The sequence below is a fragment of the Penicillium roqueforti genome (genome assembly GCF_015533775.1).
Source record: "Penicillium roqueforti strain LCP96 04111 chromosome Unknown scaffold_06, whole genome shotgun sequence".
Lineage (NCBI taxonomy): Eukaryota > Fungi > Ascomycota > Eurotiomycetes > Eurotiales > Aspergillaceae > Penicillium > Penicillium roqueforti.
In genome coordinates, this window is record NW_024067570.1 from 149766 (window position 1) to 167895 (window position 18130).

The 18130-nt window shown below is 48.5% G+C and overlaps 7 protein-coding genes across 7 annotated transcripts; 5 read left to right on the forward strand and 2 right to left on the reverse strand.

Moving 5' to 3' along the window:
• Window positions 1-84: 84 nt before the first annotated feature.
• LCP9604111_3581 (uncharacterized protein) lies at window positions 85-507 on the reverse strand (the record flags this gene model as incomplete). The annotated part of the gene is made up of 1 exon (XM_039071185.1): window positions 85-507. The coding sequence occupies one exon, from the start codon at window positions 505-507 to the stop codon at window positions 85-87; it is 423 nt and encodes a 140-aa protein (XP_038930244.1).
• Window positions 508-710: 203 nt separating this feature from the next.
• On the forward strand, window positions 711-2028 carry LCP9604111_3582 (TauD/TfdA dioxygenase family protein; the record flags this gene model as incomplete). Its single annotated transcript, XM_039071186.1, has 7 exons — window positions 711-917; window positions 966-1138; window positions 1191-1269; window positions 1319-1482; window positions 1534-1756; window positions 1808-1863; window positions 1908-2028. The coding sequence occupies 7 exons, from the start codon at window positions 711-713 to the stop codon at window positions 2026-2028; spliced, it is 1023 nt and encodes a 340-aa protein (XP_038930245.1).
• A 604-nt stretch (window positions 2029-2632) lies between these two features.
• On the forward strand, window positions 2633-3549 carry LCP9604111_3583 (putative formin binding protein; the record flags this gene model as incomplete). Its single annotated transcript, XM_039071187.1, has 2 exons — window positions 2633-2656; window positions 2704-3549. 2 exons carry the CDS (start codon window positions 2633-2635, stop codon window positions 3547-3549), a joined length of 870 nt encoding a protein of 289 aa, XP_038930246.1.
• Window positions 3550-5089: 1540 nt separating this feature from the next.
• LCP9604111_3584 (putative C6 finger domain protein) lies at window positions 5090-7684 on the forward strand (the record flags this gene model as incomplete). Its single annotated transcript, XM_039071188.1, has 3 exons — window positions 5090-6190; window positions 6353-6746; window positions 6822-7684. The coding sequence occupies 3 exons, from the start codon at window positions 5090-5092 to the stop codon at window positions 7682-7684; spliced, it is 2358 nt and encodes a 785-aa protein (XP_038930247.1).
• Window positions 7685-9218: 1534 nt separating this feature from the next.
• LCP9604111_3585 (serine/threonine protein kinase CBK1) lies at window positions 9219-11411 on the forward strand (the record flags this gene model as incomplete). Its single annotated transcript, XM_039071189.1, has 4 exons — window positions 9219-9850; window positions 9932-10435; window positions 10563-11039; window positions 11099-11411. The coding sequence occupies 4 exons, from the start codon at window positions 9219-9221 to the stop codon at window positions 11409-11411; spliced, it is 1926 nt and encodes a 641-aa protein (XP_038930248.1).
• A 2779-nt stretch (window positions 11412-14190) lies between these two features.
• LCP9604111_3586 (spliceosome assembly protein PRP11) lies at window positions 14191-14972 on the reverse strand (the record flags this gene model as incomplete). Its single annotated transcript, XM_039071190.1, has 2 exons — window positions 14191-14883; window positions 14961-14972. The coding sequence occupies 2 exons, from the start codon at window positions 14970-14972 to the stop codon at window positions 14191-14193; spliced, it is 705 nt and encodes a 234-aa protein (XP_038930249.1).
• Window positions 14973-15393: 421 nt separating this feature from the next.
• LCP9604111_3587 (uncharacterized protein) lies at window positions 15394-17404 on the forward strand (the record flags this gene model as incomplete). The annotated part of the gene is made up of 4 exons (XM_039071191.1): window positions 15394-15562; window positions 15611-16061; window positions 16114-16204; window positions 16259-17404. The coding sequence occupies 4 exons, from the start codon at window positions 15394-15396 to the stop codon at window positions 17402-17404; spliced, it is 1857 nt and encodes a 618-aa protein (XP_038930250.1).
• Between the last annotated feature and the right edge of the window lie 726 nt (window positions 17405-18130).

The following is an 18130-nucleotide window of genomic DNA, read 5'->3' on the forward strand; positions in this document are numbered from 1 at the left end:
AGCTTTGCAGAACAAGGCCTATACGAGAATTTCGATACATAATTAGTATTGAGAGGAGGTCGTAGTCTATACAATAGAACAGACTTACCTATCAGCATCATCCAACTCGAACAAAATATCTTGCGCTCCCTCCCAAAGCACCAGCTCACCCAGTGCCTTTAGGTTTTCAATTCCCTCAACGATAGTCAAGAAATGATTTGCCGCCAGCGGTCCCATCTTACTTGCGAAGGCAACACCTCCATAACAGAACAGAATCTCGGTTTCGGAGATACCACCAGGATACAATAGAATTTGACCCGCAGAAGGGTGAGCCGTATGGTTCTCAAACGGTAGTCCGAAATCAGTTTCTCCTAATGGGATCCACATACCCTCCCCGCTCCAACGAACATGGATGAGTTTCTGGCGGTATGGGAGGAGAGTGCGGAAGAGGGCCACTGTTTTGGGAGCTGACGATTCGAACCTCGCACGGAACCGGTATGGACCGGCTTTTATTAGGATGGAGGTCATTATGGTGATATGAGAAGAAGTAAAATCATTAGCTTTTCTCACAGGTAGGAAATGCTATCCTATTTGAGTGGCCGTAGCTCTTGCATCGGCATCTTCGGGGTCGGGCCGCGCGGGCTTGAAGCCGCGTGCGGGTTTATCTGGAGATATCAAAAACGAGGAGTGCCTCTCAAATCAAGAGATCACACAACTCACTTCGCAATTCAATGTCTGACGATATGCATAGCTTGGTGGACGATATGCACATCTTGGTGTACGATAATACATGTCCTTCTCGGACAGGTGCTCAAGAAACGATCCAAGAAGGCACATTGTCTATCCACCCAATACTCCACTCGGAAGATTCATTCTTTGGTGCCGAAGTATACGGTGTTGACTGGAGCAAACCTGTATCAGATGACGTCGTCGCGCAAGTGAGTTAATATTTGAGAGGTTGGAAGAAACCACTGACAAGATGCTAGTTGATCGCTTTGCAAGACAAGTATGCAGTACTGATCTTTCGAAAGACGGGGCTAGACAATATTCGGCACATTGCTTTCTCGCAACAATTGGGTGACAAACTAGAAATCAATCCGTTCTTTTACGGACGTGAAAATGACCGATTAGGTGAACCGTTACTCTTCGACGTTGCCAAGTGAGTATTCCACATGCAAACTTAAATATATATCACATTCTGATGAGAATAGCATCGAGCAGGATGGCTCTCTGGTGAAGATGGATAGTCGCAGGTACTACCACAGTCTGGGCAATGCGCTATGGCACACTGTAATCATCATCGTCCCCAAAAAGCCACATGGGTACTAACACAATCTAGGACTCCACATATCACCAACATCGGTCCAAGTATTCCATACTGCTTTCTCATGGAAACCCAGTCGCAGGCGGATCATGGACCCATTTTGCAGACACACGTCGTGCGTACGGTGATCTATCTCAAGCGAAAAAGGACGAGATTGAGAACCTCGTTGTCGAGCACGAGTAAGCCAGCTGTTTCGAAATCTCCCCGTGTCTGAAGCTAACTTCATTAAGTCTCTGGCATTCCCGAAAGCTCGCGGCACCAACTGTGTTTGGAAATCCCCTTCCCCACGAACTGGCAGCCAAACCACCGGCCTACCACCGTCTCGTACAAACAGCACCAGACGGGCGGAAAACATTGTATCTGGCGGCGCATGCCAAACGGATCGTTGGAAAGGATATTGAAGAGAGCCAAAGGCTGATTTGGGAGTTGATTAAACACTGTACACAATCAAAAGTGAGTTCAAGTCAGCCGTATTCTGTTAAAATCCAGGGCTAACTAGAGCAGTATGTCTTCAGCATGGAGTGGTTGTCTGGGGGTGATATGGTCTGGTGGGATAATCGGTAAGTCTCACCCGTCTTATATTATTCTTTACTGATTTTTATAGCCAATCGATGCATCGTGCCAACCCATATACCGCGACGATGACTGCGAGGGATGTTCGTCGTTCTACGATCTATGATGATGGACCTTGGGCTTTGGGCGTCTCGACGGCGGAACTGGATTGAATCACGCCTATACCTTGCCACAGCGCCCATAAACCTATGCTTTGATCTAGCATGATCCCAGATTGTCATGAAAATGTGTTTTCAGAAATGAACCCTTCTATCAATCTCTCTCTCTCTCTCTCTTTGCTGTTTACTTATAAACCCGATAATACGTCGTCGTCCTCTTTGCCTGTTTGGTCGTCCTTCTTTCTCTCTACTATACAGAACCTTTCTGCTTTGCAGATATACTATAATCTCGAGCAGGACTGCCGATTTTGTAATTAGTTACCGAACTGGAAATTCTTGGTTCGGAAGATTGATAGCTCTTATAAGACTTAATATGACAATTTCCCGAGTTCTTAGGGACAACTTAGTAATATACACATGTCACTGACCTGAGCATCCTTTGCTAAGATCTGCTTAGTCCCATAGAAGTGGAGGTAGTCCAAATAGTACAAATATATACGGAGTACTCGGTATAGAGCTATGTTCCTAGGTGGTGAAGGGAAGTTCCGGTTGATTGGCCAACGGAGTGGGGTACCTACGTAGCTTTCTGCCGGGCAATATCAATGCGATCAAAGTCTCGATCAATCCACCTCCTCTTATTCCAACTCAGTACTCCGGCATGTCTGAATTCTGGAAATCAGCAGTAAGTGTGAAATTTACCTGTCTAGAACCCTGCTGACTATTTCACAGCCGCGCTACTGGTGCAAACAGTGCAAGGTCTTCATCCGTGACACGCCCTTCGAAAAGACCCAACACGAAGCCAGCCCAAAACATCAAGGCAATCTCAAGCGCTTCCTTAGACAAATACACAATGACAATGAACAAAAACAAAGAGACTCACAACGCGCGAAAACCGAAGTCGAACGATTGCGACAGGCTGTCAGTGGCGGGTCCTCCACCGACAAAGACAGCGCGAAAGGAAACGCACCGCCAGCCCCTAAATCCACAGCCCGGCCTGCTTCCCTAGAAGAACGAAAGAAACAGATGGCACAGCTCGTGGCAATGGGTGTCGCCGTCCCCGAGGAATTCCGCGCTAATATGGCCTTAGCAGGGGATTGGCAGACGACATCTGAGACAAGGATCGAGGTCCAACAAGGATTAGAAGGCCCCACAAAGTCAGTTGGAATACGCAAGCGCAAACTTGAAGGCGATGAGGAGGAGGATGAGCACGCGCCTGAACCTATTATCAACAAAGGTTGGGGCTCGAGGATGAGGCAATACCCTGTTGCACAAGAGGACGAGGGCTTGGATGACTTGATTGCATCCACAAAAGATATTAAGAGGACGAAAACCTTCATTCCGAAAGTCGAGCTTGATGAGCAAGAGACAGCTACTGAACAACCTACCCTCACTGCAAAGACAGAAGATGATTCTTTCAAGCCAGAGGCGCAAGAGACGAATGAGTCAAGTGAGATCAAGACTGAAGAGCCCGCTCAATCTTCAGTAGAGCCAGTTATTGAAGAGAAGCCGCAGAGTGAAGATGCTACGCCTGGTGTCGTCTTCAAGAAGCGCAAGCCGAAGGCAATGAGAAAATAGTGCCACCTTCAGAGGATGTGATATCCGCAAAACTTCTTTGTCGTGGCTCAAATTTAAATGCAAGCCCATACCCTTGAGAATCCTAACCCCTCGGGTCTTTCTACATCCGACTTCTATCCATTGGCCCATGACCCCACGAGTCTCCAAGTCTGCAACTATGTGGCTTCAAGCAACAGGCACACAATGCACGACTTCCACTGCGCCAAGCAATATCAGAGATGTACCACATTCTTCAGCAAAAGACTCGTGGCAGAATATTGCTCCCCAGAATGTACACTTCGAACCCATTCACCCATAGGATCATTTGCAAGCTTAAGGCTTCTGTGTTGAATGCCTATCTTCAAACGCGTCCTATTCATTGGCACACGTGCACGTTTGAAGCGGACCTTTGACCATGTAGAGGCTGACTTATGCCAGCGCCTCTTCCCAGGACAATCTATAGCTTTCATGGATGGTCCATGGATCCAGACTAGAAGGGCTGTATGCGACACTATTAATTCGACCCTATGTTAATCGAATTCCAAATAAGACAACAGTATCAGCAAAGCATTCACAAAACAAATAAAACAAGTGTAAATAACGTAAATAATGTGAAAACACAGATATCAAACTTCGGAATATGCAATGTTGGGGTAGAAAGCGGTGTTTGCCACTATAATTTTTTTTCCTTCACAATCAAAGCGGAGAGTTTCAACGCCGGAAAGGAAAGCTCCTTTAGCCTCTCTCTTTCGCGCTTTTCTTGACCCGCGACCCTCGCATCTGCATAGTGTCCCCGCGATTTGTGCTTCTGTCGATCTTATCTTAAAAATCTATCTACCTGGTAAGTCTTTGAAATTCGAGCAAGTCGCGATCCCCGCAGGCCCTGCCAATCCCTCGACCAATGCGCACCGTCTCGCGCCGGAGCCTCACCCCGTGCGATACGATGTCCAGTATTCCTGCTGTCAAATGAGGTCATTGAGTGCTAGATTCTACCTCGCGATGCTTTTCCGAGACCTCGTGGGAGTTGTTGACAGATGGTTACATTTGAGGCTGGTCGGCCACCGCGAATGCGACCTACAAAACCTCGATTGACTAGCAGGATATCTGGACACGCCATGAGGTCTCTATATCATATGGACATTCGTACAAATGCACAGTCCTTGCGCTCAGTACATATCCTACACATGGTTCATCCGCCGATTGGATTTAAAGACGTGGAAATGGAGGGCCTGCGCTAGCATAGTGCTTCTTTCCTGGCGATGTTGATGATCGACATCGAGGACCCTATCACTCTCCGATACGGGACACTGACGATAATGCTGGCCGAATATTTTGACTAACAAATGCTGGACCCCACAGATCATAGGGAATAAATGATTTCTAACTCCCCATCCGTTCGACCTGGTGTGATTTCTTCGCTCAGCCACAAACCAGACGACCTTTGACCTTGCCTACTCGACTACTCCTTTACTCAAGACCTTGTCTCCGAAGCCTACTTGCAAAATATCTACCAATTCTCCCCTCCGATCGAGACTTTCATTGGGAGGCTGTGAATTCCAGTATGGCGGAGCCGACGGACTCGAGCGCCCCGCCTGGCGAATCCACCAATCCTGCGACCGAACCGAATGCGCCAGCTGTTGAGACAGAACAACCTTTATCCCAGAATGAGCCTTTACCAGCGGAAACGAATCAACCCATTGTGGAAACAAGTCAAGAACCGGTGGCGCCAACTCAACCAGCTGAACCAGCTCAATCAGCCCAACCAACACCGTCAGAGCCACCAGAACCACCAGTTGAATCAGCAGTGCCAGAGGTGCTGCCACCGGAAGTACCACAAATACCAGAAGTATTAGCAACACCAGAAGTGCCAGCAGCACCAAATTCGTCCGCCGCAGGCCCACCACAGGATGCCAGCACGTATCAGCCACCAGAAGCTACCCAGCAAGCACAAGGTCCAGATGTGACTTTACCGTCTGTGGAATCATCACTTCCAGCGATTGATCCATCACTTCCACCCATGGACACATCAAATGGCTTCGATGATTCGGAATTGCAGTCCTTTGATGCGTTGCCTTCAATAGGTTCATCTGCACCTCCCGACATGTCACTTCCTGCGATTTCCCTCGACCATTCCTTACCAGCGATTGGAACTGATGATATCCCAACAATGGATGGCCATGATTTCGGCGACAGTAGTCATTTGGACCATCATGATTCGAACGCGGGCATGGCGGACTCTACGGGTGGGCACGACAATGGGGCTGTGAATGGGACATCTCACTTTCATTCAACCAACGGTTCATACCAATATTCGCATAGTCCCGCTCAATCCCAACAACCAGGAAGCCATCAATCACCACAGGCGCATACCCACCAGTTTCAGACACAGCCGCAACATTATCAAAACGACATGTATCACAATTCCGGATCCCAAGGACAGGTGCCACAGGCACCGATTGGATCGCCGCTCCCAAACAATATGCCTCCGATGGCTTCCATGGGACAATACATGACGGGCTATCCCTCCAATATGGGGAATGCGCAAATGCGATATCAACTCCCGGGGGACCCGAACAAGATGTTATCAGGCAATAGACACAAGAAAGAAGTCAAGCGACGCACAAAAACCGGTTGTTTAACCTGTCGCAAACGAAGAATCAAGGTGAGCGCAAATGTAGTTTTCGCGGGGCGGAGTCGCTCGCTTGTGCCCGCCAGACCCCGCCATTTATTTTGCCTTAAATCCACCTCCCTCTCAATCTCCAACTTCTTTTTTTTTATCGGCTTTTTGGATATTTGGCCATTTTCACGTCTAACTCGATTTTAGTGTGACGAAGCACATCCGGTCTGCAGAAATTGTGTGAAAAGCAAACGTGAATGTTTGGGCTACGATCCTGTGTTTCGGACTCAAGCATCTACACCTTCAGCTATTCAACCAGCTCCTAACCCTCCTCCTTCGCTGATTGTCAATCCTCAAGGACATTCTAATTCATCAGCACCTTCATACCCTTCATACCCTTCTGCTCCTCCCGGGTACATGCCCGCTTCGTCTCAACCATTTGCTCCTTCCCTTCAATCCGAATCGCCCACTGCCTCTACCGACCAACACGAGCACAGAGCTTCCATCGATTCTTCTTTGGCAACGAACCATCAATCCAATCATACAGAAATGCAGAACACTGGCGTACCACGGCAACAGGGCTCAGAGCCTTCATACAAAGGTGAGTTCATATAATTTGTTTCTTCATCTGCATATTGCAGCATTATGCACGGGTAGCTAACAATCTACTCCACAGCCAAAAATCTCTATGTCAATGACCTATTCTCTTTGAGGGGAATTGCTCCTCCTCCCCCTCACCCTGTCGCAACTCTTCCACCAGGCCGCCTCGAAGAGATCCAAGCAGTATTCCTGGCCACCTATGCACCTGCGATCGACAAGCTTCTTGAGGTTCGCTGGTATTCCGAAAATGCTCTCTCATTACTCATGGCCGATGCCCAGCTTATGGCGGATTATTCGGCTTTGATCATCGCGTTCAACGAATGGGATCTTCAAGACGGTGAAACCCTTGCTCGTCTAGAGAGTTTCGAGGCTTCGATTATCTGGAAAAGCATGTCGTTGTGTCGCAAGGTACCGGACGGAGAGACTGGACAACAGGGGCGGGACTGGAATCTCTGTGTGTCTTGCGCACGGTTAAACGTGGTCGAAGCATTGCTTACTTGGAACCACCTGGACTCAAACCCATTGTCGCGGGAGCTGGTCATGGATGCCGCCAACCCCCCGAACTCTCCGGATCAGTTCCAGAGCCGCCAATTGGATTTCTGGGACCAAGTCGGGGAATTCCTCACACTTTATGACAACGAAGCAAGCTCGGCCAAACAGATCGACGACACCCTCAGTCGGTGTCGACAATTGCTAGACACATACGAAAATCGGGACATCATCTACTCCATCTCTGTCGCACGTCACCTAGGACAGCGCTGGGCTGACTTCCCCAACAGCCTGCCGAAGGTGGGCTACACCACCGAGAAAGAGGCAGGAACCAGGCTCTTCGTCGCACAGAAGTTCCTCGAAGAAGAAGCCGAGGGCAAGGGCACAACACAAGTCTACAAGCGGATTTGCTGCATGGCAGTCCGTTCATGGTGGGTTGCTCGCGGGTAATCCACTCCATTGTGACTAACACCGCTTTCGAGCGTCTCCATTGCCCCTCATACTCTTTCATTACTCCTTGCATAATGAGTTCCTAACCAAGGACCATTACACCATCCTCTCGATCCTGCGTCCTCACGGGGTTTTCATCTTGTTCTTTTGCGGTCGACAAAACAAAAGCATCATGGTCAGGCGTTATGTTTTCTTCTGTTCCGATGATACGATCTCAATTCTCTGCCTGTTCACCATTTCTTTCTTTTTGTTTCTATTGGGGGTTTAGGGGACTGGGCAGTGAGCGCGCAAAGCACTACGGCGTTTTGGCCTTTTCTTCCGCCCCGAACATGTGGGATTATAATGATATGATTCCATCTGTCTTGTGTACATATTGACCGATTAATGTCTGTCACTCGGAATTTTGCTTTTCTGTAGTTAGTTCCTTTACCTCCTGGGATGTAAAACAAAACTTCACGTGATATCGAGATGAAATGACCACGCTACGTCCAGAACAGCTGATGGATGTGGGCACCGGCCGAGCCGTCCAGAGATATCATACTAGGATCGACCACGCGCAAGATTCCTGATGATCCCCTGAACCTATAACGGCCTACGTAGCCAAGATCCCGAGATGGGGGATATACTTGGCTGCGATCCCCGGTACCAGAAACGGATCCTGACCATTCCCTTGACCCCACAACGAGAGATTACCTATCAAGTATGCTTGCAGGTATCTTCTATAAAGTCAACGAAGCATAGAATCTCAAGGACACCACCGAATGGGTTTAGTATATAGCACGGTATAAGGACGTCCGATTCGATGGTGTCCATGAGATATAGGTTCTGTCGGCTATATGCTTTGTTGAAATAATAGAAGACACTCCTTTCCGTCGTTCTATTTCTCGTAGTTAATAGGTAAGTTCTCGTTGTGCAGTGAAAGGAATGGCCAGGATCCGTTTCTTTCTGAGTTCGGTTCGTATGCGGGGCAGAAGTTATTTTAGGCCAAGATCACGTGTCGTGCTTATGTAATACATCCAGGGGCTCCTCCAAAAGCGGCAAGAGCTGAGTTCCCAAATTGGAAAGAGAAAACCAAGAAGTTGCGAAAAAAGCTGTACAATATACACAACGCCCTGGATGCCAGTGACCTCGGGATATTCCAGGGCTTCTCCCGGAGAGCCGTTGTTTACTACAACATAGGTGCTACGTGCAAAGTATGCATGTAAAACATATTGTCCTCTTTCAAAACATCGATATCAGCTTATTGGGCACACTGGTAATTCCCTCCCTCAGACTATTTCGCCTGCTTCTGGTAAATCATTAGATGAAAAGAAAAGTATCAAAGACATTTCGAACACAGCTGTTTCAGGTAATCGTGTGGTAGAAAGATGTAACATGTAAACAACAAGTCAACCAGTTACGCTGGGGCTAGATTGCCTCCTGAGCACCTGAGCCACCGCTTCTTTAAACTCCCCGCCCTCGTCCTCAACTCCCTTCCTCTCAACTTTCTTCTCCCCCATCACCCTTGAAAAGTCCCTTGGGAGTTCGAGTCAAGATGGATCCCAACAATAACAACCGCAACAATATGAATTACGGCTATGACCGTAACTACAATGCCAACAACCGCGCCTATCCCACTACCCCCTCCGCCTTCCCCCAGCCCATCTATCAGACTCAGGGGGCCCAGGAATACGTCGACCCCTCCAATCCCGCTTACGCCCCGGGTTATTTCCTGCCCAACAATTACCCACCCCAACAGGTACAGCCGCAGTATGCCCAGCAACAGCAGCAACAGCAACAGCAGTACGCGCAACAGCAAGCGTTGCAATCTCCCCAGCCCGCCTACCAAGCGCGCCCGGGCTACCCTGACGGCACCAACGGTCTGATCCAGCAATTCTCTAATCAGGATCTTAACTCAAACCGTGCAGGGTTTTTCAATAATCGGGCTGGTTCCCCAGCCCAGCGGCCCCGCACCGCTGGTGGCTCCCCGGCTCAAACACAGGCCCAAGCATCACACCTGATCCCCCCGGTGCCTCGCAGCCCTCGCCCACCCCCCGAGAGCGAAGAGTTGCAACGCTTCCCCGATCGGTACTCCGAGAACGCCCACAAGCGAGGCAAGGCAGCAAAGGAGTTGGTGACTGTGTTCTTCCACGAGAATATTGAACGGGCCCGTGACCGTAACATGCGGTAAGTATCCATGTCCCCAATGGAATCCTTGAAATATTGTTTCCGAGTTGTGACTTATATCTATGATGTTCGCCCCTATAGATCGGCGGAACTCGATAAAACCCTCCGTGACCCCAATATCCCCATCGAAAAGAAGCGACAGGATGCCGACGTGATTTCCAAGCGAGAGTCCGATTTCCTTCGGTTCCTGCGCACAAAGGAGACACCGGCAAACTTCCAGACCATCAAGATTATCGGAAAGGGTGCTTTCGGTGAGGTCAAGCTGGTGCAGCGCAAGACTGATGGCAAGATTTACGCCCTCAAGTCGTTGATCAAGACCGAAATGTTCAAGAAGGATCAATTAGCCCACGTCCGTGCCGAGCGTGATATTCTGGCTGATTCAAAGGACAACCCTTGGCTTGTGAAGCTTCACGCATCGTTCCAGGATGCTGCGTACCTTTACCTACTGATGGAGTTTTTGCCTGGTGGTGATTTGATGACCATGTTGATCAAGTACGAGATCTTCTCTGAGGACATTACACGGTTCTACATGGCCGAGGTCGTGATGGCAATTGAAGCCGTACACAAGCTTGGTTTCCTCCATCGGTAAGTGCCTTTTGGTCGCGAGTTGGACATTGGCAATATGCATTTTTCTCTCTCTCTCTCCGATGAAGAATCAAGTGCACACGCCAACATACAAGACAATCCATACTAATGAATGTTTCTTTGGCAGTGATATCAAACCTGACAACATCTTGCTTGATCGCGGTGGACACGTCAAGCTTACTGACTTCGGTCTGTCAACCGGAGGCAAGAAGACTCATGACAACGCTTACTACCAAAACCTCCTCAAGAACTCTACCTCCAAGGATCGGAACCGCAACTCTGGATACTTCAATGATGCCATCAACCTGACAGTGTCCAACCGTGGTCAGATCAACACCTGGCGAAAGTCACGTCGTGCCATGGCCTATTCGACTGTCGGAACTCCTGATTATATTGCTCCTGAGATTTTCAACGGCCAAGGCTACACTTATCTCTGCGATTGGTGGTCTGTTGGTGCCATCATGTTTGAATGTCTCGTGGGCTGGCCTCCGTTCTGTGCTGAAGACACAAATGACACTTACCGGAAAATCGTGAACTGGAGAGAGTGCTTGTACTTCCCCGATGAACTGGTTCTTGGCCGTGACTCCGAGGCGCTGATCCGAAGGTGAGCTCTTATCTATGCATCCAAATTCAATAGGATCAACCGCTAACTGAATTGTCTAGTTTCTTGTGTGACCCGGATCACCGTATTGGCAGCGAAGGTGGTCAGCACGGAGGCGCGACACAGATCAAAAGCCACCCATTCTTCAGGGGTGTTGTTTGGGATCAACTGCGCAGCATCCGTGCTCCCTTCGAGCCGCGTCTCAGCTCGAACATTGATGTGTCGTACTTCCCGATTGATGAGATTCCTCAGGAGGACACTAGCGCGATCCACCGCGCCCAGGCCCGTGCCATGCCGGATTCACAGGAAGCCGAGATGAGTTTGCCATTCATCGGCTACACCTATAAGGCATTCAATGCCTTCGAAACCACTTAGGTTTATTGTTTGTTGTGTTCCGAGACTGATCGAAACGATTCCCGGGGACAAGGGAAGCATGCAGGGCTTGCATCCTTTGTTTCTCAATGGTACTCTTTTGTCGGTCAGAAAAAAACTCGGCTTTGTTTTCACCTCGTTACTCATTCTCATTGAGCATATCAGCGCGATGTTGTTTTCCCGAATTATGACCCATCTTCGGTTTCACTTGTTGATACATATGTATCTAACGCCTTGCATCCCTTTCAAGACGACACTACTTGTCACATCTTCGGATAGACCCAGCTGATTTAGGATAGTCAGGATATTACCCTAAAAATAAAATGCACTTGTCTTTTCTGACTATGTCTGCCCTTGTTGCAATGCACCGTTTTTTCATATACTCGGCAGGTTCACAGTCGAATGCGTTTTGAGTCTCTAAAACAGAGAAGACTACATTGGACGTTAGTGCCTCAGCCGTATACAATGACTTTGTTGCCCAATGCTATGACTGGTTTCAGAAGCCTGCGAGTCGGCGAACCGGGTCAATCATATCCATCCATCAGTCGTTCCAGATCACAGACGATGGCCTGCTTTATATAGCTGGCCACTTCTGTAAACTAGCAAACGTCAAACATATTCAATTAAGCTACCTGTCCTAAGACTAGATCCCCCGAGCTAGTCTGGCCGTGGGCGGCATACCGCATACCTACAGCCACGATTTGGTGTTGATCCGACTTTTAATCCTCTATCATGGAGAGGGGACAAGTAGTACTGCGTTTTCCGCTTTGCTTCACTTATAACTTAGCTTAAAAGATAGTAGCGGTATAATTTTGGACTAAAGATAAGTATGTAGTATACATTTAAGCTCATCTTAGCTTTACTTGACAATGACTAGTCACTGAGCCTGCGGAGAAGGATGAGTTCATCGTCAGTGTTATATAACTATATAATAAGCATAAGGTAAGGATAGTGTATACATATGTGAAGTCGACAGAAACCCCCTAGTCCCGATCTCTTTAGATGTCTCTTCAGATGTCTTGACCATCCCCCTGAGCAACTACTCCCTCCAATCATAGAAACTACGCAGACTATGTATTGGCTCTTCTATCTTCCTCTCTTCTCTTCTTCTCACGTACACCATTACAATTAGCATCATCATCGTTCTGCATGTATTGGACGCGTTCTCAAAGCAAGTGGGCTTATTGCCATGCCGAACGAACTGGCAGTACGCGCAACAGCCACAAAAGGACGAAGATTTACCATTCATCTAAGCTAGCTTGAACTCTTCCGTCAACGCCTCCACGGGCTAATTCGTCGCGGGTTTTGGTGATTTTGTATCCGGGTCAGCCAATCTTGATGAGTTGCTTTTTGACCTGGACACCCAGGGTCGAAAGCACCAGACGAATCTGGAGCGACGCGCCGCGCGAGGACCATGGAGGCGTGTTGGCGAGGTAGGAGGGCCATCGTCAACATCGAATTTACCATAAATATTTTCTCTTTTCTTCACGTTGAATAAACATCAATCACAAATCTTTCTTTTTTCACATCATGGTCATCCCTGATAGTCTTAGCCTCTTCTCAATCATATTTGGTACGGTGATAGGGACTGTTCCGGCATTAAATATGGGGTGGAGGGCATGGAGGTAGTAGAGAATGGAGGGATCGAGCTCCAGCAGCAGGTATGGATATCTAAAGAGACAAAAAAGACCACATCAAGTATGTTAGGCGAATATCAACACAGAAATTAGGAGGGTACTATGTTCATCGTAGGATATTTCATAATTTGATAGTTCCATTGATTGGTGTCATAACTCTAAGCTGGAAGGCCGACACGCGCATGGTTGGAATCGGGCTTCGGCATTTCTTATTCAACATCAAGGCAGCAGAGACAGACCGGTGCAGCTGTGATGAGGGATCACAAACACCGAAGCATATCCTTAAACAATGCCCAGGATATATTATCCCGCGTATAAAGCTGAGGGAGCAGCTATGGGCAGTTGTTATCAAGGAAATGGACGATAACAAGATCATATCAAACCCGCAGACCACCCGCTACGTGGTCAAAATCATGCGCCGAACAGGTCTCCTCCAGCAGTTCCAACAAGTGGATATCGAGGAAGACGACGAGGAGGAACCAATAGGCCTCGCGGCTATAGAATTAGGCTTGGAACACGATGGGTACCAGCCAGTGACGATAGATAAAGCTGTGAAGCGAGAAACTCAGCAATAGTCGACGAATAGGCCAATCAATGGGCCAAGATAACAATACTACCAGTCAGGACTGGGGCAGGAGAGAGTAAAGAGAAAGCGAGAAGAGGGGACACTGCAATGGGACAGCAGGGGCACCGACAGTCTTCCCTGCGAAACAGGTGTGAGAGTAGAGTCGTCACTGGGAGTATTAGGGTGCTAGAGAGGAGAACACCATGGGGTGACTACTAAGAAGAGAACGTGGCTGAAGGTGTCTGCGTTGCTAGGAGTCATTCATATGGCCGCTTAGTCATCCTATACTGGAATCCCCCACTACAGCATGGGGCTTTATGTATAGGTTCTATGCGCTATAAGAAGGGGCTGATTCCACAATATTTTACAAATCGGCATCTATGGGGGAGATACCGGCTCGGCGTTTGGCTTCGAATTCTTGCTTCGGTTGGAGAAGCGCCTACATAGTCATACGCAACTAGTTAGACTGCAACAGGTTAATTGAACTTTCATCGATTGATTGATTGATTGACGCGCATGGTTAAAGATAAAGATAAAGATAAAAAAAATGCGCAAAGAGGATATCGAAAAAAAAACAATTTCAGGTCTGGGAGGGCGCGAGACCAGGAACACCGCTGAAGATCTCCTCACGCTCAGTCTTGAACAGGATCTGGATCCAGAACTCCTTGCTGTCCTCGTCGAACCAGGTCCAGTAGTTCTCGTCGCGGCGATCGATCTCCTTCGCCTGGATCTTGAACGCACTGTTCTGGTAGGGTTCGGCGGCAACCACCAGGTACTGGTAGTTCTTGTCGGGAGTCTCGACCTGCTGCTCAAAGGCCGACATGAAGCGCACACGGGGCTTGACGCCCGGAGTGATCTCCTGGAACTGCAGCTGGAACAACATTCCGTTCTGGCGAGTCAATGGGTCGCGGATCTTGGTGATCTTGTAACCAGGTCGGCCGATCTTGATCAGCTGCTTCTTGACCTGAACACCGGCGACACCAGGCAAGGTGGATTGATCCTTTTTGCCTTCCCGGTCCTCGCGGGCAGCGCGTCGCTCCAGATTGGTCTGGTGCTTGCGGCCCTGGGTGTGGGCGAGGTAGGAGCCGTCGTTCTGGTGGACTGTCAGGCAGAGACGGCATTCGAAAGTGCCCACGTTGTTCTTGAAGATGTAGGGATCTTTCTCGATATCCATAGTCTCCATGGCGATTCTGCGAAGTCGCTCACGTCGGTCGGCGTTGGTGGCAGATTGGGAGGCGACGCCGCCGCCGCCGAACTTGGAACCAGCTCTGTTCTGCGGGATGTGTCAGCGATAAGCTCTTTCTTGATGAAAGAGATGAAGCCGCGCGGGCTAAGTCAGCGTGTACGTACCTGGTAATCCATCTTGATGCGGTAGGTTGGAGAAAAGAAAGTGGGTGAAGCTCACTATCTCTAGGTGTTTTGCGCGGGCGGTAACTACAGCGACCCACCTTTCTACCGGAAATTCTTTTTATATACCGCCTTCTTGATAGAGACACCGCCTTCTTCTACATGCTACAATATGACTCTTTATCGGCTTTTTCTTGTTAAAAAGCTTACAAAAAGAGTTTGCTAGCTGCATCTAGGCTTGACCTACTATATATGCAGTGTATTATCTAGTATTACATGAAATGCGCCTGATCTTCAACTATTAATCCAAGTTGAGCCTGGTCTGGCCATGTGAAATGCTGTTGATTACATAAGCTGGCTGTTTGGGCATGGATCACAGTACGAAGTAGCGCTCACCAAAACATGAACAAATGAACTGTTAGGTCTGCCTTGAGCTATGACTGTCTCACTTGTAGGTCAACGTCGTTCATTTGATGGTCACTTAAGTACTATTCGCTATGTGGGTACTGTTCAAGGGACCACCGGCGACTGGTTAGGTGTTGAATGGGACGACGCAAGTCGAGGCAAGCATTCAGGAGAGCATAAAGGCGTCAGGTACTTCTCATGTATGAATATCTCACTTTTGTATTGCATTATTGCTAACGTGACTCCAGGCAAAAGTAAACATCCCACGGCGGGGTCTTTTGTTCGCCCCTCCAGGCCTTCAGACCAGCCTCTGAGCTTTCTAGAAGCGCTGCGGGAGAAGTATGCTTCGGAGACCGAGCATGGCCTTTCCCACAATGATTTGGCTAGTGGATCAGCAATTCAAGGCAAGGCAATTGAGATTAGCGGCAAGGTTGTTGAAGAAGTTGGCTTCGACAAAATTCGGAAACAGCTCGCTGAGCTCCAAGAGTTACGCATTGTCTTGCTTGATGGCCTACGGGTTGTTGGAGTCCTTGCATCCTACAATCAAGCCCAAGTCTCACATAATGAGGCAGCACAAAAGATTGGAGAAACCTGTCCTAAGATCACCGAACTTGATCTTAGTCGAAGCTTATTGAGTCGGTGGCGCGATGTTTGGGATATCTGCGATCAGCTTAAGCACCTGAAACGGCTGAGGTTGAAGTAAGTCTCAAATCTGGCCAAATTCTTAATAGTTGATCTGATTGGAGAATAGCGGAAACCGATTTCAAGCGTTGGAGGAAGACCTGATCTTCAAGGGGATTACTGAGCTACATTTAGAACAAACTCTGCTTAGCTGGGATGAAGTATGTGCCCTGTCCACCACAGATACTATTGAGTAAAGCTGACTTCGGACATAGATCACTGCCATTGCATATCGATTCCCTGACTTGACGTCTCTCACGGCATCTGCGAACCAGCTCTCTGAGATAACGTGTCCACTCCCTAGCACTATCACAACATTAACCCTCGAGCACAATGAAATCACCTCAATATCAGCTCTTCGACACCTCGCTGCACTTCCAAAATTGGAGCACCTCTCCCTCCGTGGAAACGGTATCAGCACCGTCAACCAAAACACCACAGATACAAACCTAGACTTCCAATTCCCGCCGACTCTCCGCTCTCTCGATCTATCCCGCAATGATATCACCTCTTGGACCATCCTCAACAAACTCCCTACTGTCTTCCCAGGTCTAACCACCCTCCGAATCACTGCCAATCCCCTCTTCGACCAACCACCCCTCCCACCATCTGTCACTGACGACTCCAAACCAATGACCGTCGACGAAGCTTTTATGCTAACCCTATCTCGGTTCCCACCCTCCCTCACCACCCTGAACTACAGCACCATCTCTCCCCAAGACCGCTCCAATGCAGAGATGTACTACCTATCCCTCATCGGCAAAGAACTCTCCGCCACAACCGAGGAAGAAGAACCCGCCATTCTCGCCACACACCCGCGGTACAGTGAGCTGTGCGAGCTATACGTCGAGCCGACTATCACAAGAGCGGTTTTGTCGAATTCTTCAGGCGCCAGAGTCATCCATCCGCGGTCTGTAGCAGCGCGACTGGTCAAGATGGCTTTCCGTCTGCCAACTGGAAATGACGAATCCAAGAGTCAAGTCAAGGAGATTCCTGGCTCGTTTGATACGTACCAGGTCAAGGCGCTTGTGTCGCGGCTCTTCGGGCTACCGGCGTTTGGGTTTCGGCTGGTCTGGGAGACGGACGAGTGGGATCCTGTAGAGAAACAAGTTGGCGATGAGGCCGTTGTTGAATGGAATGAGGATAGTGAGGATGAACTTCCCCTTGATATTGGCTCTGAGCTTGAGAAAACGGACAATGGTCTTGATAAGAGCCGGTTTGTGCGGAGGGAGGTGGAGCTGGTTGATTCAACGAGGGATATTGGGTTCTTGTTTCAAGGTGAAGTGGGAGAGGTCAGGGTTAGGGTTGAGATTCCTGATTATGCGTCTACGAGGTCTGCCGCGGTTGCCACTTTCGAGTAAGTACCAAGCCAGTGAGTGGGATATGCTCTTTCCTTATAAACTTGGGTTGAAAACTATCTCCCGAGCAACTATTCTAATCATGTCCTTACTGGTATTTCCCTCTTTTTTCTCTTTTCTTCTCTTTTCTTCTCTTTGAGGAAACAATACAATTCTTTTTCCTTTCTCCAAAATGGCCATCCCTGATGGCCTCAAGACGGTTATGCAAAATGGGATGACTACCTCTTTGTGCAGTTTGACCTTGTATCGGACAGCAAGTCAGATGAACGGTACCTTAATATCACTGCCATTGATACCTATCACGATGAAAAGGGCTGGAGATGGTAGACGAAGGTCTCATGACAAAGTAAGGAATGGGGATACATTTTGCTAGTTCTAATTATGAAGAATCGCTTGACCAGTCCAACTCCGACTCTCTGATTAAATCAAATCCTCACTGAGCCCTGCATGAACTACTTGAGCTATTCCCGTAAGGTGGGCATTTGTAACAAACTCATGTTTGAGAATGGGAACAGGTTAGTGACTGGGAGTCACGTGGCTTCTCTCTCTCTGTTAGTACTCTTCAATGCTTTCTAGATAGCATTGGATATAGACCCGAAGTACTTGTTAGGAGAGGTCTACTTGGTGGACGTCAAAGTGCATGGTGCAATGTGAGATATGGATTGAGTTGTTGAAGAAGTTAAGTTACAGAGTGTGTGAAATCCAACAGTACTCTTCGGTAAAAGGCCA